The sequence below is a fragment of the Bos javanicus genome, chromosome 13, assembly GCF_032452875.1.
Source record: "Bos javanicus breed banteng chromosome 13, ARS-OSU_banteng_1.0, whole genome shotgun sequence".
In the NCBI taxonomy this organism is placed as follows: domain Eukaryota; kingdom Metazoa; phylum Chordata; class Mammalia; order Artiodactyla; family Bovidae; genus Bos; species Bos javanicus.
The window spans coordinates 28,578,218-28,602,296 of NC_083880.1; the positions used below are offsets into that span (position 1 = coordinate 28,578,218).

At 43.4% G+C, this 24,079-nt stretch overlaps 1 protein-coding gene across 9 annotated transcripts in view; it reads right to left on the reverse strand.

The window, feature by feature from the left end:
- FRMD4A (FERM domain containing 4A) overlaps positions 1–24,079 on the reverse strand; it is a 749,223-nt gene that overhangs the window by 153,290 nt on the left and 571,854 nt on the right. For all 9 annotated transcript variants that reach the window (XM_061436072.1, XM_061436071.1, XM_061436069.1 and 6 more), the window contains 2 exons: positions 16,999–17,093; positions 3,717–3,809 (listed from right to left, as the gene is read on the reverse strand). In XM_061436072.1, coding sequence (XP_061292056.1) covers positions 3,717–3,809; positions 16,999–17,093 — 188 coding nt within the window. The remainder of the gene's footprint in view (positions 1–3,716; positions 3,810–16,998; positions 17,094–24,079) is intronic.

The following is a 24,079-nucleotide window of genomic DNA, read 5'->3' on the forward strand; positions in this document are numbered from 1 at the left end:
TTTATTTCCTGGCTTAGAGGATAAACAGAATTCTGTGAGTTCCAATTCACATTATTTATTAATATATTTGGGTCGTATTTTTCCTAATTGGTTGAAAGGAGGCGCTAATTCTGCCTAGATGTTTTGAATATGCACTGCAGTGAAAGAATATATAAATGCCAAGGAACAAGCTATGCTGGGTGGCAGCACAAACACAGATCCTTGGTGACAAAGGGTTAAGATTTCTACTTAACAAGTTTCTAAATCTTGGCTTAAGGCAGCCAATCTCCCCCATGGTCTCTTTTATCAGGTGGTTTTCTTCTGCCTTTATTCTCTGATATGACTGTACACATGTTACACAGATGTAACATAGATGTTTAAAGGAAAGGAGAGTGGCAGTGAAGGCGTGGAGAGTCAGGGTGCATGGGGAATGCACGGATGATGGACACCTGGCTTCTTGCTTAGAAAGGTCAGTATGGACACAAAGAGAAAGAGCCCAGTTGGACAGGATGTCTTTCAGAGACTCTGGTATACTCCAAGGTCTGGGTCTTTTATGAAGATAATTTGTCATACCACTCCTTTGGAAAAATATAGCCTGTAGCCATTCTCAGAAAGGCATGAAGTTATAAACTGGGAATTCTTCCCAGGCCGAAAATCAAGGTAAAAGCACAGAATTCATCCCCAAGGGAAAATCTGCCTCCTCTCTGGGAGAAGACAAATGATCAGAGTTTTGCTCCGTGCTGTTCAGCCAGCTGCAAAGTGGGGACTCAGGGAAAGTAGGGGTTCCGGGAGACAGGATCCTCTGTGGCCAGTGCTAAGGAGACACCCTCCCTGGGAGGCTGATGTGATAATTCAAGTGACAGAAGATGAGGGCCTGAGTTCAGGTAATAGAGAGGAGAGGGAAAAGCAGGGAAAGATTTTGTAAGCAGCAGCAGAGAATTAATGCCTGTAACAATCTGAAGGGAAGGAAAGGAGGACAGACTTTAAGATTTAAGCCTACTGACATTGCTGGCTTTCAAGGTAGGGAAAAGCGGCCTTGAGTCTAAGAATGTGGGCAGTCTCTTGAAAGTGGCAAAAGTGAAGGGAACAGGGCCTACTCTGGTGGTCTGGTGGTTGAGAATCTGCCTTCCAGGGCAGGAGGTGCTGGTTCGATCTCTGATTAGGGAATTAAGATCCCTAGAGAAGCTCTTGGGCCACAACAAAGACCCAACACAGCCAAAATACAATTTTTTAAAAAGTCAAGGGAATAGACTCTTTGAGAACCTTAAGCAGGCAACACAGGCCTGCCGAGACCTTTATTTTAGATCGATGTAGTTAATTAGATAAGGTTAATTTTGAATTTATAGAGTCATAAGATTTAAAAAAAAAAGGGGGGGCCTCCCTGGTGGCTCAGATGGTAAAGAATCTGCCTACAATGTAGGAGACCCAGGTCTGATTCCTGGGTTTGGATGATCCCCTGGAGAAGGGAATGGCTAACCACTCCAGTATTCTTGCCTGGGAAATCCCATGGACAGAGGATTCCATGGGGTCACAAAGAGTTGGACATGACTGATAGACTAACACTTTCATTTACAAGACCAAAAAAAAAAAAAAAATTTAAGACTAAACTCTTGAATCTGGAAGGGCAAAGAAAGGATCCTCCCCTAGAGAATCCAGAAGGAATATGATCCTGCTGCCCACAGCTTGATTTTAGTCTTATAAGATCCTTTTTGGACTTCTGATCTCTAGAACTTCTGATCTCCAGAACTGTAAGACAATAAATTGTGTTTTAGCAAAAAAACCCCAACAACAACGATTTAAGCCTATAATAAGTGGATAACAATGTCACATTTGATGTGACCACAGGAGGTCTGGGGAGGTGGGTGGGACGATGATGAATTTGGCTTTGGACCCGTTGAGTTTGACCTCCACAGATGGCCAAGAAGTAACCAGAAATAGAAACCCAAGGCTCTCCAGAAAGACCTGCTGGTAGGATGAGCTACAGGAAGCTCTGCCTTGTGTTTCTGTGGGGTGTCCATCACTAAATGTGATTTTGGAGAGATTTTCCCAGTGAGCATTTGGGAAGATGCCTGCTTCAGCAAACCACATGTCCTTGGGTCTTCAGTCAGCCTGTTGCCAGGCTGGTTGCACTGGCCTACCGTGGCAGTCCTCTGTGTATCTGGTCCCAGGGAGAGACATCGGCCTGGAGAGATTTGGACGTGTTGGCACGCAGATCCTAGACTGCAAACATTGCAACCAGGCAATCTCATGCTGTCCCAAACTTTTCTTCAAAGCTTGGTTCCCCGAACCCACAAATAACTCAGCTCATAACAAACACTTGAAAAAATAGCTAATATGCAACCAGCCCAGTGTTTTTCTTCTTGACTAATGTTCGCAAAAAAACACCAAGAAGAAGGGGGGCCAGGTACATGTCAAGTGTATGGATGTGTTCCCCTCTGATTATGAGTTCATGACCTGCTTAAATGCAAGCAAGTCTCCCTTGATGCTGCCACCCCTCCTGGCGCTACTGTTCCTCTTTGCTTTATAGAATGACTTTTCCATTTATCAGAGAAAATGTAGCCCCTATTAAAGAGAATATGACACAGAAAGCATGCTCATCAGAGATGGAAATAGTGAAGATCAGTTTTGATATGTTCCCAGCTGTTAAACAAGTCAAAAAGGCATTAAAAGCAAGTTTACATTTCCTCTGTCAGCTGAGATACAGACACATTCCCACCTGTAAGAGGCACCTTTACCTCTGATTTTGCCTCTTGTGGTATCAAGGTGGCCTTGATTAAAACTGCATTCCTAGTTGTGTTCTTTAGGAAGAACTCAATTGTAATGCAATGGTGTCCTGCTCTTGAATTTCTATTCACATATTTTAAAGGCGCTGAGTCTACGCCTTGGGTGGAAGGGTTGGTGTGCATTTTAAGACCAAAGCATTTGAACCCAAACACCTCTGCAGCTGTGCAGCAGAAATAGCCTGGTGCTCAACAGACAGGGTACTCAGAGAGCTGCTGGGTCTAGGGGCTCAGATTCTGGATCTGTTTCACATGATTTGCATCAGTACTTTGCCCTTGAACCCCTGACGTGATCCCCACTCTGGCTTCACACAACCTTTTGCAAGCCCAGTGGTAAGTCAAGTCTGAAATCTTGACTCCATTAGATTGTTGCAAACATTAAATGTGAGAAGCTTACAGTTCTCTGCAGTCACAAAATAAAACTTCTTACACTAGATTAATGAACAGAAAATTCCTACTGTTTCTGAAATATTATTATACCTTAGATTTCCATACTGGGAAATGCATTTATCTGTGGTTTGTTGCTGGGTTGCAACTATTCCTACCTGGGATAAGGCACACAAGTTTCAAGAAGCCAAGTGGCAGAAAGAAAGAATACACAGACTTTTGTTATGTGGCTTCAAACACCAACAAAGGAATCCACAGGTTTGTGTTATTCTCAGAGACTCAGTTTCCTTTGAGATATATGCCCTCTTCCCCTCTCCCCCACCCAAAAAGCAAAACCAAAAAGGTTTTACCTTCATTCCACAGAAGCATTCTAGTGCCAGAGCAAAAACATGTGTGTTCAAGCCTTACACACTCACGCCCTACGTTTACATGGAACTCTATACCACGACCTCTACTCCTGGCAGCGAACCAAGATAAACCTGAGTTCCCTTTTCTTTGTTTGCTCTACCCTCCTGGGCTTTTCTGACAAAGGGGAAAAAAAGCAAAAGGGTGGATACCCAATGTTCGTACCTGACACAAAAGTATAAAACCACTGGTCCCGACTTTTTGGGGAAGTCATGTTCCAAGACTCTTCGATCTAGCTGAAGCCAGTTCAAGTGTCCCCTGTGGAAAAGAGAGACCAGTGGATTAGACCTTTGGGTGTTGCCAAAGTTACCCGGGATGAAGGTCTATGTCTGCATATATGGTACATGCTGGAGCACAGATACACGTGGACCTCTGCTTCACTCTTAAGTTCTAGTAGTTTTCAGACACCAAAGGAAACACTGGAGAAACAGTGCATCAGCAGGAGATACCATGTAACAATCATAGCTGGGGATTTGAGACCCACAGTCCATTTCCTTGATGGCACTGAAATGAAAAGGCAATCATTCTTTTTTTTGTCCTGAATTCCCTGACCACCACAGGGAAGAAAGACAGTCTTTTCTGTCTGAAGGCCTCCAAACACCCTTTAGAAACATGTTAGCAATCTTCACCATATCATGCTGGAAGCAGATTGGGGTACAAAGTGAATCAGAGACAATTTCTTTAAAAATGAAGCATACACCTAGCACAGGACCCAGCCTCTCCACTCCTAGGAATTTACCCAAGAGAAAGGAAAGCAGACATCCATACAATGACTTTCACACACAGATGTTCATGTTATTTGTAATAGCTCGAAACTTGAAACAACCCCAATGTTGATCACAGGGGAATGGACCAATTACGATATAGAAAGGAATACTACCCAGTGACAAAGACAATGAGCTATTAATACACAGAGCAACAAAGATGAATCACAAAATAATTATCCTGAGTGGGAGAAGCCAGACAAACAGAGTACAGATTGTATGATACCATTTATAGAAAACTCTAGAAAGTACAAACTAATCTGGGGCAACAGAAAGCAGATTGGTGGTTGCCAGGGGTGCTTGATGGTGGGATAGTGCGTGTGTGTGGTGGGGGATGAGCAAACCTTTGGGTGTGATGGAGATGTTCATTATCTTGAAAGTGGGGATGGTTTCTTGAGTGCAGACATATCAACACTTAGGAAATTGTAAACTTTAATTGTGTAGTTTACTGCATGTCAATTTTATCTCATTAAAGCTATTTTAAACAGTGAACCGTGGAAATACTTGATGATATGCAAATGGAGTCACTTCTGCATTTCTTTCTTCCTTCCCTTCCTCCCTCCATAAATATTAATTGATCATCTTCTCCAGATAAGGGTCTGGAGATGTAGCAGTAAGCAAAATTGACACAGTCCCTTTACCCCTGATGCTTATATTCTTGTCAGGAGACAGGAACTCAGCAATTATTTTCATGATTAATTCTGCAATTACCAATAGTATGAGGACCTGTAAGGACCCGATCTAGTCTGGGGGTCCAAGAAATGCTGCTTGGTGTTTGATTGAGATTTGAAGAATGACAGAAGGAAAGCAAAGAGGAAGAGGAAATAACATTCCAAGCAGTAAGGCCAGCATGTGCAAAGGCCCTGAGGTGGGGAGGAAAACCTGGCACTGTGGTATCATGTGAACAGAAAGGGATGAGGCTGGAGAGTGGGGACCAGGGTCTTGGTGACAAGTTGAGGAGCTTGGTCTTTGAAGAGCAAGACAGAATCATAGAACAAGGACGAGCAAAGGGATCCACCTTGCCCCTTTCCTCTCCTCTCCTTCCCCAGTCTCAGCCCGTCATTCAGAAGGGTTCAGAGTCCCATCATCTCTGTGACTCAGTAAGCCCATACTGAACAGACACTATTGCACAACATTTCTTCAGGGGCCTGACGCTGTGTAACACTGGTGTTTATAACGTATACACCCATGTGAAAGGCTGTGCTTACTGAACATAAAAGCTGTTGCATCATTGTATTAAAAGGTTTGCTCCTCCAAGCCTCCAAATAATGAAAGCTGGAGGCTTTCCATCTCCATTTTGAAATGTCTTTCAAACCGCACCTTCTGTGCACAAAAATAAACAAACCCCTCTTTCAACTAAGCCCGAGCCCATGGCTCCAGAGATGAGGATGAGGGCTGCCTCAAAAGAGTGTCTGTCGGAGGAACTCTGGCCTCTTTCTCCTCCAGGAATTTTCATCTAGACAAAACATGTTTTTTTATTAACTTTATCTTTCATGTTTAAAGCAGTATCTCAATTCTGAGTATAAGGGTTAAAAAAAAAAGAAGAATGGAAAAAAGTTCTCTGCGCAAAACGATTGGACCAACATCTTCCAGAAAGGCAGGATAAATTTTTGTTCGAAAGAACACGGGGTCTGGAAACAGAAAGCCTCAATGCCACCATTGTCTCTGGTCAGACCTGAAATGTTGACAATGCCCCGTGGGGATCATGTTGTTTTAAACCTCTGTGCCTTAACTCATGCTGTTCCCTCTGCCTAGAATGCCCTTCTTCCTCTCCACTGCCCAGCGAAGTCTGGCCCATCCTTCAAGACACAGCTCTCCTGTGTCTCCTCTGGGAGGCCTTCCCTGGTACCCCTTCCTCAAACCACACACCAGCCTGGGCTGCGGGTCCTCCTCTGGGTGCTCCAGCACCCATCCTGGGCACAGCTCTGTGGCTGCCCTTCCCAAAGTCCATGGAACTTACTCTGTGTACACACTTTTCCTCAACAGACTTTCTACATATGAAAAACACAGAGAGATCTACTCCCTCAGGTAACAGTGTGTGCATTTTTGATTAACTGGAAGGTAAGACAAACAGACCTCATTATCAAGGTGTAATAACCCACAGTCTCCCCCCACCCCCACTTTGGCCTCTGAAAATGTCCAAAGTCTTCCAGGATCCTCTCTTTGTGCTCAGCCTCCTGCAAACACGTCATATGCACGCTCACCCCAGTACTTCGATCATTTGGTTTCTCCTCCTTGGAACATTCTCTCCATCCTCTTTATCTGAATGCTAGCCACTGTTCAAGGTCAAGTTCAAATCTTACTTTTAGTGAAGCCTTCTGATTGCCTAAGTCTGGGTTTTCTTTCCAATGTCTCCAGAGCTTCTGGTTTGTGTCATCTGCAAGGCATTTAGCAGAGCCTAGTACAATTAGTTATTTAAAAAATAGGACCTGTTTCTACAGCTCAGTTATGATTTCAACATTTAAACAGAATCATCCCTAGAACATAGCATAGCACTTGGCAAATATTATGGACGCCGAAGTACTTGTGCACTGGTTAGATGACTACCTCTGCAAGAAGCTGAGGTGCGCCCTGATCTCAACTTACAAAAGTGACTGAGTGACAGCACTGAGAGGTCAGTGCCACTGAAGGGAAAGTTTAATGTTCCTCATGGTTTCCTGGAAATGAGAGGCACCCACCCCATGCAGGGTCATGAGAAGAAGCTCCAGTGTCGTTCATGAGGCAGAACGGAATATGGGGAGGACACAGGAAGAGACTTCACTGGGGTTTTCATGGAAAAGGCATGAGGGACAGCTTAGGACTGGCTAGCCTGAACAGTGCTGGTGGAACCTGAGTCTTCAGAACTATCCCTGGTTCTCTGGTAACTGGCTCTGGGGTGATTAAGGATGGGAGGGGGAGTACTGGCTTGGGGTTTGGGAGTTACTTAAAGGAAGTGGTTCAGAGTGTGGCCTCAGGGTCACAGAACTTTGGCTGTTAGTTTGGGATGGAATGGAAACAGCTTTAGCTGTTAGTTTGGCCCTGTAACTAATGATCCCAAACAAATACAGAATCTGTAAAAACTCAGAACAGAAATTTATCCAATGACCATGCAGATTTAAATTTTAATCATTTGCCTTGCAATAACTCCTGATAAAGAGTCTGGTGAGACTAACCTTTTCCAGAATCTTGCAAGAGAGAGACTAGAATGGTGCACAGCAATTTTCCTATGGTCCCAAATGCAAGGAATAAGGAGGAATCGAGATGGAATGTTCTACCTGTGCCCTGAGGATCCATCAATGGGTCAGGCTTGAGAAATTCTCATTCCATCCAAGGGCACAACATTTCTAACCACTCAGAGTGCTGGGGATTTGACCTGGGGGCCATAATTCACTTGGTGGAGAACCTGAAAGTGGGAACCCTTTGAAGAAATACAGACCATGTTACTAGGGTACCACTCTACGGGGTTTGCTCATTGCCCATCTTCTTCATCCATGTTAATGGAGAACAAACAGGTAGATGGATCCCACTTCCCTAGGTAATTTCATTGCCCACACTAAACTTTTTAAAAGAACATTATAGGGATGAATTCCTTGGTTCCCAGCCATGTATTAGTTCAGCATTGATCAAACCATGAAATGACTAGATTAAGAAAATGGTCAAAAAGCAGAAAGAACAAGGAGGCCAGAATTCCCCCGTAACTGAATAGTTGGCCTTGGAGAGAAAATGAACTTCCTCCCCCTACTTCCTCTACTCAGATTCCTCAACCCCACTTCTGCAAGGAATGACAGTGCACACACACACACACACACACACACACACACACACACACGGGGTTCTGAAATCCTCCGGGAGGGCGCTTCCTGCACCTGGAGTCCCGCGACCCTTCGACTTTATGTGCCTGTAAAATCTCTCCACTACAAAGGGGCTACAAAGGAAAGACTGAGGCACCAGTAACCCACCCTGGGTCCCTGAGGATAACTGCTCAACATCTGGGCAAAAGCTAAGGGATAGATTAAAAAGGAAACAAAATCTCACTTCTGAGGCCACCAATTTCCATGCATTAAAATATTTTCTGCTGATTGCGTTAGGTTCAAGGTCACATTTTCCTACACCCAACAGTATCAAGGATAAGGATTCCTCACTGTCCGTGATTTTTTTTTTCCTTATGTAACACCTCTCGTTCCCAACATCAGGTCTCTTCCTCAACCTTTCTTTTTCTTTTCTTTAAGCTTAGGTAGGATGGGAAGCAAAGAGTAGAAGAAGCATTTTCTCTGTACAGTTTAACTAAGAGATGCCTGATAGCTTGGGTTTCATTATCTCATTGATTTTTCATTTGAGAATTCACATCAGTACATTGGCCTATAACAAAGCAAAAAAAAAAAAAGTCCCAGGAGATGCTCAAGGTATTTTTGTTATTGCTTGACTGATAACTATCTTTAAAGCTGAGCAAGATAACACCTATTGGTTTATGGCGGCAATAGGTCAAACTGTTGGGTCAGTATTAAATATGCAATTGCTTCTAGGCAACAGAAATTGGATGCATTTATTTAACAGATTGCTTTTAGCGTCTCCATACAATACAAATAGATTTTTGGTTCAAGGAAGCTTTAATGGAGAAGGCCTTAAAGGGAGCTTTGTTTGTAGAGAATCACTGGGGTAGGGGTGTGTGATAAGTCTATCTGAACCCAACAGTCTTGAACCCCAGGGGAGAATGAGACTCGGTGCCTTTTAGAGGTTTTTATTGTAGACAACTGATTCTTAGGGAATGCGCTTCCAAAAAATGTCAAAGCAAGAAGATGAACTTCTTTTAGGTGTTACTAGATGGAGAGGCTAGGTTTGAAGTTCTTCAAAAGGAAGATTTCTGCTCTTCATTCAGTCCAGTGTCTTAGGGTCAGAAGTATGTGTGCTCAGCAAGGACAGCTAGGAATACTGGTTTAGCTAGACTCCCTCAAAGAGTGGCTTTCAAGAGTGTGTGTGTGTGTGTGTGTGTGTGTGTGTGTGTGTGTCTACAAGAGAGAGACACACACACAGATGAAGTTTAAGAGAAGGAATATATAGGGAGCCTGGATGACTAAATCATGGGCTATTTTGTCCATCGGAATTTATGCCTTTAATTTTTTTTATTACACACAGAGGGATTGTTTGCTCTACAGTGTCCTCTGAAGGCTACTCAAAATTTTCTAGCATCTCCTACCTATAACTTAAATATTTATTGCCTAAACTACAAATACAAGCTCTCTAAGTGGTCACAGGCCAGTTACTTCTGTATCTCCAGACTCAGTAGTTGATGCTAAATAAACATTTGCTGAGAAGCGAATATACTGGCTTTAGATAAGCCCCATAGATCAATATTGCTGTTGGTTCCAAGACTGCCCTCCACGTCTGGACGTTGCTCCCGCTGTAACTGAACAATCTTTGTATCCAATGAGAATTCACCTAGGCCAGGCCCGGGTTCCCCTGTACTTTGGGAGGCTTTGGGAGGAAAAGGTCAGGAGAAAGATTGGATTCCTAAGACCCCTTCTGGTTGCCTCATTCTTTTTTCTCTTAGCTGCACACAGGAAGAGTTCTGCTAAAGCCCTTTTCTGGTTCTGAACAGAAGGTCCTGTTGTTTGCCACGGCGTCTGAAGGTCTCAGCGGGCTGTCTCCGAGGGGTAATGAACGCTGAATGCCACGTTCCCAGAAGCAGCTATTACAACCCGGGCACCGAGGTTGTAGCCATTGATTTTCTCCTCGGTCGCACAGTACTGAGCATTTAATGAATGGAAATCCCAAACCTATTTCCAAATAAATTACATTCCCAGGGCTGCAACTTGTGGTGGTTTCTTCTGCAATTGGAAAACCGCTTTTCTGCTTTTTTAAATTGCACATCAGCTTGTGACTGGGGATGCTCATCGACTAGCCCCTTTTCACATGTCTCGGTCCATGCTGGTCCTGGTTCTAGTCAAGGGTCAAAGGACTCAAAGGTGCTGCTGAACCGAGGGTTCTCTTCATTGTCCTGGCATTGGGTCTAAAACGGATGCAATTCCAGTGTGATATGGGCATTTAATTAACCAGATAAATAACACTCCCTTATCAGTACCTATCCACGGCTCAATTAATTAAGACACAGCATGTTGTTTTTTTAAAAAATCTTTATCGGTTCTTCAACTTAGATTCTGGCTTCAGAGTGCCTGTGAACCTTCTAAAATTTAAGCACTAATTATTCTGTATGTAAACAATTGTAGGGGTGAGGGAATGTAACTTCTTAAATTTCACAAGGGTCTGTGATTAAATAAGAGGTTAAGAACTATTCATTTTCCTAATTGGTACGTGAGAATACACTGGAACTGTACATGGCTTTGAAATGTGCAACAATGGCTTAACTGAGTTTTGTATCTTTCTCCTTCAACTTTCTAAATACTTCTTAAAGTGTTCTTACACAGATACTCATTTACAACATTTGACAAACAATCCTTAAAATTTATGACAGGAAATTAAAATTAAAATTTAAATATGTTACAATTAATCATGACTTCACCTTGATGGGTATTTGACTAATAGCCCTAATAGCCTAAAAGCTGTTCAGTTATTGCTGTTGATGGTGGGATCCTCTGTCAACTTTTTTATTTTAAAAATGGAAAACTTGGGTGTTACAGGTGTTTGCCTATGCCAATATTCTGTAATAACCTAAATGGGAAAAGAGTTTGAAAAAGAATAGATATATCTATACATATAACTGAATTACTTTGCTGTACACCTATACATTGTAAATCAACTATAGTCCAATATAAAATAAAAAAATTTTAAAAATTAAACACTTGGATGTTATCCATGCTTGCCTATGTCCAAACTCGTTGAGCTGTACACTTTAAGTATGTGCTGTGCTCGCTTAGTCGTGTTCCACTCTTGGTGATGCTTTGTACTGTAGCCCGCCAGACTCCTCTGTCCGTGGGATTTTTCTGGCAAGTATACTGGAGTGGGTTGCCATTTTCCTCCTCCAGGGGCTCTTCCTGACCCAGGGGTCAAACCTGACTCTCCTGTGGCTCCTGCACTGCAGGCAGATTCTTTACCTTCTGAGCCTCGGGGGAGGCCTTAAATATGTGCAGTTTTGTATGTCAATTTCACCTCAGTAAAGTTTTTCTTTTTAAAAAAGAAACCCAAACAGAGGAACAATGATGACAGAGAATAGATCAGATAACTAAAAATAGGGCTTTACATATTTAAATTATACCATCAGAACCATGACTTATGAAAAAAATCAGCCTGAGTGTTGAAATAGCAGTGGGAATATTTCAAAAATAACATACAAAAATAACTTTCCTTAAATGATGAATGTTAGTGTTTGATAAATGAAAATCTCGGTTATTCTATTTGCACTCTAGCAAACACGAAATCTGAAGTTCTGAGTGGGTTCTTAACAGGTTTCCAGAATCTGGAATGGGGAAGAGTTTATAACTTTGCAGCCTCATGGCATGAGTCCTGATGGGCCTCAAATATTCAAAGTTAGAATGAACTCAGCTTCTCTTCCTGGATCTGGAGGGAGGGGGCAGAGACAACTTACACCAGCATCCCTCTGCTCTATGAAAGCGGTTTTCAAACTGGCTACACATAAGAATCAACTGGAGAGCTTTAAAAAATCCTCATGCTCAGGCGACACCCTGACCAATTAAATCAGAATTTCTGGGGGTAGGGCCAAGACCCTGGCATTTTATAAAGAGTCCAAGGTGAATCCAATGTGGAGTCAAGGTTGAGGACCACATCAGTAGCAAAACATTAATTATTTTAAGATCCAATTTATACTAGGACTTCCCTGGTGGCACAGTGGATGAGAATCTGCCTGGCAACACAGGCAATATGGCTTTGATTCCTGATCCAGGAAGATTCCAAATGCCATGGAGCAACTACATCCAAACACCTCAACTACTGAGCCCGTGTGCTGCAACTAAAGCCCATGTGCCTGGAGCCTGTGCTCCAAAACATGAGGAGCCACCTCAATGAGAAGCCTGAGCACAGAAAACATGAGAAGCCACCTCAATGAGAAGCCTGAGCACAGAAAACATGAGAAGCCACCTCAATGAGAAGCCTGAGCACAGCAACGAAAAGTGTAGCCTCCGCTTGCAACTAAAGACTGCATGTGGCAATGAAAACCCAGCCCAAACAAAAATATATAAATAAATTATATTAAAAAAAACTCATACTAGGCTCTTACTTGGCTTCAGAATATTTTAAAGACTGCTAAAATGTCGTAGTTTGCATGGATCACCACACTTCAGATATTCATTGATAACCATCTACGGACACCTCAGAGATAAACTGGGTGATTGCTTCCAGACCACCAAAATAAAGTGACTGTCACAAAAATGAGAGTCACATGGATTTTTTGGTTTCCCAGTGCATATAAAAGTTATGTTTACACTATACAGTAGCCTATTAACTCCGCAGTAGCATTGTCTAAGAAAACAAAGTACATACTTTAATTAAATATACTTCATGGCTAAAAAATGCTAACACTCATCTGAGCCTTCTGTGAGTTGTAATCTTTTTTACAAGAGTAACATCAAAGATCACCGATCACTGCTACTGCTGCTACTGCTAAGTCACTTCAGTCGTGTCCGACTCTGTGCGACCCCATAGACGGCAGCCCACTAGGCTCCCCGTCCCTGGGATTCTCCAGGCAAGAACACTGGAGTGGGTTGCCATTTCCTTCTCCAATGCATGAAAGTGAAAAGTGAAAGTGAAGTCGCTCAGTCGTGTCTGACTCTTAGAGACCCCATGGACTGCAGCCTACCAGGCTCTTCCATCCATGGGATTTTCCAGGCAAGAGTACTGGAGTGGGGTGCCATTTCCTTCTCCGTCACTGATCACAGACAACCATAAAAAATACAGTAAAAATGAAAAAGTTTGAAGTATTGTGAGAATTACCAGATCATATGACAGAGACACAAGATGAGCAAATGCTGTTGGAAAAATGGCACTGACCGACTTGCTCAATGAAGGGTTACCACACAAACCTTCAATCTGTAAAAAACAGAGTATCTGTGAAGTGCAATAAAAGAAACCATAAAAAAACAAAGTTTGCCTGTATATCTTTTTATTTGTGCAGAGTTATTAAAAATAAAAGGGGCTAAATGCACTTGAATCCAGAAATAGAAAAAGACATTCAGTGGGAAAAGTGGTGAAATTTGAATAAAGTCTGTAGTTAAGTTACTCACAGTATCAATACCAAGGTTAATGTCTTAGTTTTGATACTTATCACACAGTATTTATGATATTCACATTAGGGGAAGCTGGGTAAGGGGTATATGAGAATTCTGTACTATCTGTGCAGCTTTTCTGTATAACCAATTATTTCTACATAAAAATTTTAAAAATTGAATTACAAAAAACAGAAGATAGACCTAGTACTAATCCTGCATCGATTAACTAACGGTAGGAAATATCCCTGGACACAGAGTCTGGCACTGTGGCCTTGGACACTATTAATGAATGCAACTTAGGGGTGAAAGGAACTTAGAGAATCTTCCAGTTTCGTCTACATTTTGTTTCATATTTCTTTTCTCCATGCCCATCCAGAGCCTACGAAATGTCATCAACAGCAGTTCACACTGAAAGACTCACTGACTATACACCAGTCACATACTGTACTATTAGGAATTATAACACTGCTGGCAACTCCTAACACTAGTGCAGTATTTTATAGCTTATAGCACTTTTTTCTTCTTTTTTTTTGGCTGCACCATGCAGCATGAGGGACCTTAACTTCCCTAACAAGGGATGGAACTGGTGCCCCCTGCACTGGGAGAGTGGAGTCTTAACCACTGAACCGGCTGGGAAGTCCCTACAGCACTTTATAAGTCTTGTTTTGATCTGAATTGGGAAAAAGGCAAATGCATGGGGTATGCCATGGATTGTAATAAAGGATGAAAGTTCAACTGCATTTTATTATTAAATACACAGTGTAGTACCCGCAGAAATCACACACACACAACCACACAACCCTATACACATGCATAATTAGAATATCCAGTTATTAAATGATCTGGCATTACTGTCTAGCAGTGCCCAGTGTGAGAGCTGAGGCAGGATACAGGACAAGGATACTGGTTACCGACATATTATCACCACCCTAGACACTTCCCTGGTGGCTCAGACGGTAAAGAATCTAACTGCAATGCGGAAGACCTAGGTTTGATCCCTGGGTCAGGAAGATCCCTTGGAGTAGGGCATGGCAACCCACTCCAGTATTCTTGCCTGGAGAATTCCATGGACAGAGGAGCCTGTTGGGCTACAATCCATGGAGTCACAAAGAGTCGTACATGACTGAGCACCTAAGCACACCGCACAGACCAAGCCTCACCCACAGGCACCATTCTTTGGTCACAGCTTTCATTCATTCCTTTCCCACCAAGAAAAGGAGCAAAGGTCAGATGACCAAAGAGGCCATGAGCCAACGCCTTGGCCCCAGGTGTGGTCAGCCCTTGACTGACAATGGCCTGAGTCACGGCCACCCCTGCCTTCCCTTTGTTCTGTCTCCTCATCCTGGTCTCTTGGAGGCTAGTTCCTGGTTTCCTAGGGGTCCCTGATACTCACTGTTCCCTGGTGAGTCAGGCCCACCTGCCATCTCTTCCAGGAACTGTCTGCCAGCTGCAAAGTCTTGTCTACCGATCTCGGCTGGCTGTCCACCACTTCTACCATCGCCAGAGGAGCCCTCCCACCCACACCCAGGTGAAGAGGTTGGTGGTGGCCACTCTGCCTCTGGACGATGCCAGACGATGGTTCATATCCTGCCTATCACCCCCACCCTCCCCAACAGGGCTCTCCAGCCGCCAGTTCACAGTCCAGGGAGAGGGACCCTTCCCGCCAGCCTGCGTGCCTCCAGCCTGCGTGCACGTGTACACACACAGACACAGGCACACACACACAGACACACACACACTTTCCCCACCGGCCCGGGGAGCCAGGAGGTCAAGACCTGGAACAGACAGATATAAACACACACACACTTTCCCCACCAGCCCAGGGAGCCTGGGGCAGACGGGCTCCATTCGATGGGACAGGTGGGTGGTGCTGGGTGGTTTTCCTGCTTTCATCTCTCCTGGGAGCAGAGGGACTTTCTCCCTGATGTTCATTTCTTCCTGGCCGGTGCCATTAAGGCTGTGATCTGAAACCTTCGGCAGGTGTATTTTTTCCTCCTGGGCCCAGGACAATAAGCTCGTTCTCTGACTTGTTTATCCAAAAGGGAAGTCGAATTGGGACCCATTTTGAGTTCACTGGCTCTCTGAGAAGAGGAAACATACTTGGGAAATGTGAACAATGGGATATGATGAATTGAAACTGTGGTTTCCTTCTAATTAGTGAAAAATGTCTGAGTACCAGTTGAGAAGGTTACAGTGGTTTTCAGGAGAAAGGGTAGAAAACAAGTACATTCATGAAAGTGGTTATTCTCCATGTATGTTTGTACATTTGTCTTAAAGCATTTTTAAAAATTACTTCGCTGGCTCTTTCCCATCACAGCCCTCCAGGTCACAGCCCTGTTTACAAGGTCCCACCCGCAGGCACAGCAATCCTTCTAGACCAGGAGCAAGCAGTCCTGCCTCCCTTCCGGCTCTGTTCTCCGAGGCTCCAGGGCCAGGGGCAGCCTGTTCCTCCCGACTTTCTGGAGCCAGATGTGACTCTGCCCCCAATACTGCTCACACTGCCACCTGAAAGGTTGCTAATTTAGAGGGTTGATAATCTGCCCAGTCTGCCCCAGACAGTCCCAACTTACACCCTCTTTTACCCACAGTGTCCTGATATGGATGACAAATGCTACGGCCGCCCCATCCACCTGCGGCTCCCGGAGGGTCCTCGCACATATACACCTGATCATCTCTCCCACCGACCAATGTGGATGCCTCCAGTCCTTGCTCTTGAGCCCAACCTGCTTCAGTGGGACCTGCCTCCCAGAGTCGTCTTGTCCAGATGCTAACCTAACCCTAATCTATTAATGTTTTAGGACATCATCTCTGTAATTCTAAGGATCTGGAGGAGCATGTATGCAAGTGTGTGTGTGTATGTACAGAGGAGCAAGAACTGTAAAACATTTGCTTAGAACAGTGTATCGAGGAATTTGTGCAGGTGTACACCGTACTCTTTTATTAACAATATATTAAGAAGGAAATTGAAATTTTAGTAAAGATACTCCTTCCTTGCGTTGCAAAACACCACTTTAGAGAGCCAAATTGAAAGATCACTGAACACAAATGTACTTTTCATCAGATGAGCAGTCTGAATTTTCCATTTTTATAGTCTACTTCATCGTTGACAGTGAAACTGCACAGATAACTCTTCATTTTGAATTTATCATCGCATTGACTTCCTGTTATTGTTATTCCAGCACTGGAAAGAAATGCTGCATTTCCAGACGTTTTCGTTTAACTCTAACAGAAAACAAACCCAGACAAATCTTTTTTTAAAAAGAAACATTTCAGTTCTGAACACGCACCGGCTTGATTATAAGAACTGGTTTACCTAATAATTTCATAATATGAGCATCATCCTAATTATATCCCTTGGCTGTTCCAGGCATGATCACAAGGCCTTTGAAATTCAAATGATGAACTTGGACTGACCCTGAACCATGAGACCTACGTGGCCTGCAGCAGCCTCCACTGCGGACAGTTGAGACAGTGCGATTTTGGGTTCCACATTTTCCCTTCGGGTTCTCTGAACACGTGGGTACTTACGTCTCATCCGTGAAGGCAATTCCAAAGTATTCCTTCTCCTTCAGGTTGAAGTGAGAGGCCACGAGGTCAAGCAGCTCCTTGGCCAAAAGCTTGGGCTGGAGAGAGAACAAAATGGGAGAGTAAGAGACGAGAGATTCCGTTTCCTGAAACATGTGATCTCAATCTCATATTTCTTGAAGGGAATGTCTCAAAGTTCAAGAACATCGATACACATGGTTTTTATAAAACCCAAGGAGTTGACAGTGAGGACAGGGCCATCAGTGGACTGAGACCTTCTGCCTTGTTTCCTGGTAGTTTGTTCTATCAACAAATGCTACTTGCTCATTGACAAGGCTGTCAGAGCTCACAGCTCTCCCCCCCACCCCCCACAGGAGAACATTTTATACTGAGTTGACATGAAGATATCTTATTAAAAAAAAAATATATATATATATATACACACACAAGAAAGTGAACGTGAAGCCGCTCAGTGATGTCCGACTGTTTGCGACCCCATGGACTGCAGTCTACCAGGCTCCTCCGTCCATGGGATTTTCCAGGCAAGAGTACTGGAGTGGGTTGCCATTTCCTTCTCCAGGAGATCTTCCCAACCCAGGCATTGAACCCGGGTCTCCCGCATTGTAGGCAGACACTTTACCATCTGAACCACCAGGGAAGTCCCTTATATAAATACATAGTCATACATATGTAATGGGCTACCCTGGTGGCTCAGATGGTAAAGAATCTGCCTGCCATGCAAGAGACATGGGTTCGATCCCTGGGTCGGGAACATCCTATGGAGAAGGAAATGGCTGCCCACTCCAGTATTCTTCCTGAGAAATCCCATGGACTGAGGAGCCTGGCAGGCTACAGTTCATGGTGTCACAAAGAGCCAGACAAAACTAAGCAACTAACACTAACATATGTAATATATATATGCTGTGACATACATCAAATATATATTGCATAACACAAATGTTATATAATACTATAATATATTAATACTATAATTAATATATTATAGAATGTGAAGATAGATATATTGGTTTGGTCAATAAGCTCATTTTGATTTTCACATAAGATATAATGGAAAAACTTGAACTTTGTAGCCAACCTAATATATATATATATATGCCATGCACTTACATAGTATCTGCTATGTGCTATCTGCTATGTGCTAGGGCCTATTCCAAGCACATTACAAACACCAGCTTCTTTAACCCTCATCACAACTCTATAAGGTGGTTCTATTATTAATTCCATTGTATGGGGAGGAAACAGGTGCCCAAAGATTAAACATCTCTAAGTACTGTAGTTGAGATTTGAACTCTGGTTCCAGAGACTACCCTTGACTACTCTATGCGTGTGTGTGTGTGTGTGTGTGTGTGTGTGTGTGTTAGTCGCTCAGTCATGTCCGACTCTTTGCGACCCCATGGACTATATAGCCCACCAGCCTTCTCTCTCCATGGAATTCTCCAGGCAAGAATACTGGAGTAAGTTGCCATTTCCTTCTCCAGGGGATCTTCCCAACCCGGGGATCAAACCAGTGTCTCCTGCATTGGCAAGTGGATTCTTTACCATCTGAGCCACTTGGGAAGCCCTGATCATTCTATATGCTCCCATAATTTAAAATTCAAACAATAAGAGTAACTTCCTGACAGAAATGTTAACATTAAGGCCAGAGAAACTTGAGAATGGTTATTTAAGAATAAACCAAAAATTTGCCTTTCCAAGAATATTTTTATCATCAACTCTTTCCTGAACATCTCTGCCAATCTAAAGGAGTGTGTCAGAGCCTTAGGTATGAAATCATTGTAGCTGTTTGCATTGTCAATACATTCATCACTCTGGCCTATCACTTAAGATGACCACAGACTACCAGGCAAATATTTTATTTTCTTGGGCTCCAAAATCACTGTGGACAGTGACTGCAGTCATGAAATTTAAAGGCGCTTGCTCTTTGGGAAAAAAGCTATGACAAATATAGACAGAGTATTAAAAAGCAGAGACCTCTCTTTGCTGACAAAGGTTCACATAGTCAAAGCTATGGTTTTCCCAGTAGTCATGTATAGATGTGAGAGTTGGACCATAAAGAAGGCTGAACACCAAAGAATTGATGCTTTTGAACTGTGGTGCTGGAGAAGACTCTTGAGAGTTCCTTGAACAGCAAGGAGATCAAACCAGTCAATCCTAAAGGAAATCAACCCTGAATATTCATTGGAAGGACTGATGCTAAAGCTCTAATACTTTGGCCACCTGATGCGAAGAGCTGACTCACTGGACAAGACTCTGATGCTGGGAAAGACTGAGGACAGGAGGAGAGGGTGGCAGAGGATGAGATGGTAAGATAGCATCACCAACTCAATGGACTGAGTCTGAGCAAATTCCAGGAGGTAGTAAAGGACAGGGAAGCCTGGTGTGCTGCAGTCCACAGGGTCACAAAGAGTCAGACACGACTCAGCAACTGAGCAACACCACCACCAGCAGCTTCAGATGTAGGAGGGGAAGGAAAGGCTGATAATAGAGATGTGGAGCCAAAAGGTGTCAACTATTTATAAATTGCCTCCAAGATCAGGTTTTTGTAGATGCATTGCCTTTATTCTACAACAACTGCCCTGTTCCAACAAGTATACTCACTGAATGTCTCTAAGCACAAAGCAAAAAAGAATGCAAGAAGAGAAAATGTGTGTGTGTGTGTGTATTTCCATTAATGCACATTAGTATACCATTCCTGAGTAAATTTCCTGTTCTGATGGTTACTTTGTTCCATTTTTCTATTAAGAGGGTGGATAAGATGTATAAATCAAGAGCTACATAGCAGGACTTCCCTGATGGTCCAGTGGTTGAGGGTCCACCTTCCAGGGCGAGGGACACGGGTTCGATCCCTGATCTGGGAGGATCTCATGTGCCACGGAGCAAATGGACCTGTGCACTGAAACTACTGAACCAGTGTGCTGCAGCCACTGAAGCCTGAAAGCCTAGAGCCTGTGCTCCACAATAAGAGAAGCCACCACAGTGAGAAGCCCACGCACAGCAACTGAGTAGCCCCCACTCGCCGCAACTACAGAAACCGTGTGTGCAGCAACAGACAGCCAACACAGCCAAAAATCAAATAAATAAAAATTAATTTTAACAAAGAGTTACATAACAGTTTTAGAACTAGCATCAGTTCAGTTCAGTCGCTCAGTCGTGTCCGACTGTTTGTGACCCCATGAATCGCAGCACACCAGGACTCCCTGTCCATCACCAACTCCCAGAGTTGACCCAGACCCACGTCCATCGAGTCAGTGATGCCATCCAGCCATCTCATCCTCTGTCGTCCCCTTCTCCTCCTGCCCGCAATCCCTCCCAGCATCAGAGTCTTTTCCAATGAGTCAACTCTTTGCATGAGGTGGCCAAAGTACTGGAGTTTCAGCTCTAGCATCATTCCTTCCAAAGAAATCCCAGGGCTGATCTCCTTCAGAATGGACTGGTTGGATCTCCTTGCAGTCCAAGGGACTCTCAAGAGTCTTCTCCAACACCACAGTTCAAAGGCATCAATTCTTCGGCGCTCAGCCTTCTTCACAGTCCAACTCTCACATCCATACATGACCATTGGAAAAACCATAGCCTTGACTAGACGGACCTTTGTTGGCAAAGTAATGTCTCTGCTTTTGAATATGCTATCTAGGTTGGTCATAACTTTCCTTCCAAGGAGTAAGCGTCTTTTATTTTCATGGCTGCAGTCACCATCTGCAGTGATTCTGGAGCCCCCAAAAATAAAGTCTGACACTGTTTCCACTGTTTCCCCATCTATTTCCCATGAAGTGAAGGGACCAGAACTAGCATATGATCTCGCAATTCCACTTCTGGATATTTACCCAAAGTAAACAAAAACACTAACTTGAAAAGACATATGTACCCCCTTGTTCACTGCAGCATTATTTACTACAGTCTAGACATGGAATCAAGCTAAGTGTCCGTCTGTAGATGAATGGGTAAAGAAAATGTGGTATATACACACAATGCAGTATTATTCAGCCATAAAGAAGAGGGAAATTTTACCATTCACAACGACATGGGTGGACCTTGAGGGTATTATGCTAAATGAAATAAATCAAACAGAGAAACACAAATACTATATGGTCTCACTTATATGTGGAATCTAAAAAAGAAAATTAAAAAACACTTTATAGACACACAGAACAGACTGATGGTTGCCAGAGATAGGGGGGATGAGTAGGGGCAGGTGAACTGGGTTAAGATGGTAAAAAAAAAAAAAGAGTTACGAGACAGTTTAGTTTCTTATTTTCACTTTTTTGGTGCTACTAAGGACTGTGCTGTGTCCCCCCTCCCAAATTCATATGTGGAAGCCCTAAACTTCGCTGTGATGGTTTTAGGCAGTGTGGCCTTTGGGAGCTGATCAGGGTTAGATGAGGTCATAAGGGCAGGTTCTCATGATGGGATTAGTGTCCTTATAAGAAGAGATCCCAGCAAGCTGGCTTGCTCTCTCTCCACCAGGTGAGGACACAGTGAGAAGGCTGCAGTCTCCAAGTCAAGAAAAGAGCCCTCATAGAGCCCAACCAGGCTGGCACCCAGACCTCGGACTTCCACCCTGCAGAACTGTGACAAAATCAGTGTCTCCTATCTAAGCCTCCAGGTCTATTGTATTTGTTAGGCAGCGACTAAGACAGGGGCACTTCCTTTGATCCAACAAACATTTATGGAGTGCCTAAAATGTGTAGGGCACTAGCGAACCCTGCAGGAGATACAAAAATACACAGCACACAGTACTTGCCAATAGGCCCTCAGACTCTCATTAGGGCACAGAATAACAGCTAGTGTTCATTGCAAAAAGCCAAAGCAGATGGCCCCGTCTCTGCTGCCTCATCCTGGGCTCCCAGCATGGCAGCCTCGGGGTCTCATCACCATCAATTTACCAATGAAAACTGCCAAAAATGATGACAGTGGTTTTGAAGCGGGGGCAGAGCTTCCTCCCCCCAGAAAACATAAATCAACAGGAGAATCCATTTTGATAAATCAATGTCATCCCATATGCTATGCTTCCATTCACACTAAGGAAGGCAGGGGAGTCAATGTGGCACATCTCAGAGCATCATTAATGAGTGACAAGTAGAATCTGAGGGGAGGAGGGCTCTTGAAGCTTCAGGCTGTATTTGTTAAGGGATGCTGTGGGGCTGTGTTGCTAGCATCATCTCCACCCCCACAAGGTACCTAGCTGCCCAGATAACAAGTATTTAATGCAGAGGCTGTGACCCAATGGAGGGAGGTAAGGCTGATTTTTACATTGCAAAGTACCGTAACTCATCCTTCCAAATGCTTGCATCCCTTTCAGAACAGTCACAGCATTTCTATAATCTGCTATTTCTTTAAACATTTTGATCATGTTTGGGGTCTGCCTTTGAAGCTGGTGTCTCATGTGTAAAAGCATCCTCGCTGGTCTTGGAACAGATTTTATATTTTTTTAAATGGCACAAGTCACATGAGGTCAACTCTGGTGAATGGCGATAGAGGGTGCACGGGGGGAGCACACTGGATCAAACTGTTTTCTAAAATGAGGTGTGACTAGTAATTCATTATTTGTGGGTTCTTAGAGGTAATGGGGAGATTCCCAGCCCAAACTTGGAAATGATGGAAATAAGATTTCCTTCTCTTTGAGAGTTAAACTTGAAAGCCATCATCTCAAGAGAAATGACCAGAGGTATACAAATTTACCCAAGAAAAGAAGAGAGTTAAACTTGAAAGCTATCATCTCAATGGAATTGACCAGAGGTACACAAATTTACCCAGGAAGAGACAAGAAGTCATCTATCACATGACTAAATACTGTAGTCGTTCCATAGAATGGGCTGGGTGAATGACCAGCCTGAGTGCAGAAGTGGTGGGGAGTCTGGGAAAAGGAAATGAGCTGAGAAAAGTACTGTAGTCTTAGCCCACAGGCCTTAAATATTAATGTTTGAGTCCCAGCAGTAAGGCCTTTTCTCTGTAGAAATGGAGGCATGGGGCTACCTTAGCCAGTCATTTGAAACAGTCAAATTACATATTTAATTCCCTTTCTTCCAATCTCATGCCTTTCAAAGAACTTACTGAGGTACTGTCATGTCCTTCATATGAGTAGTCTCCTATATGATGACATTATCATCTAAATTAAGAGATTTTTGTGAGTTTCCTGGCAGTCCAGTAGTTAAGAATTTACCTTCCAATGCAGATGGTGCAGGTTTAAACCCTGGTCAGGGAGGTAATAATATCCCACATGGCTCAAGACCAAAAAACCAAAACATAAAACAGAAGCAATCTTGTAACAAATTCAATAAAGACTTTAAAAATGATCCACATTAAAAAAAAATCTTAAAAAAAATAAGACACACTCCTCTTCTACTGTCATGGTGACTGGCAATGCCCTAGCTGGTAGCCGCTCTACCAATGAGAGCAAGCTCTCCCACCCACCTCATGGATGAGTAGCGTGAGTGAGAAATAAATCTCATTGTTCAGTTTTCACCATGACCTTAGGGGTTGGTTTGTCATCAGAGAATAACCTAGCTTATCCAATTGATTCAGGCACTGAAATCTTAATTCCCTGTATGGTAGGTTTAAAGCTATTTAAAAGTCAGTGATTCCCTGAACTTGCAAACTAAGACAATATCCCACCTCGATGCGGTGGTGATTAATGAACTTACATCGTTCAGAACGTTTCCTAAACTCATTTGGTGAACACTGCTGGGTAAGCAGAAAGCTTTATGCTATTAGTTACTTTGAAGGGATGTTTACAAAATCTGCTGATTATAATTTGCCAATTACTTGTGCTGTAAACATTTGTGGAGCTTTGCAGGATTTGGCTGGGAGCAAGGCCAGGCAGGTGGCCTGTAGACTCGTCAGGTTCTTCAGGACAAATGTGGCTCAGGCCTCAATGCCAATGTGAGCAAGGTAAGCCCTATGCGTTGTGGGTTAGAAACAGCCTATTCTGGGTCACTGGCACCATCCAGGCTCTCCGAGGTCACGATGTTTAAGACTGACTTTCTCTCAACCCATAATGAACTTTGTTCACTCAATAGCTTTTCTCATTTTCTTTTTCTATCTCAGATTCTTTTCCCATGTGCCCTTC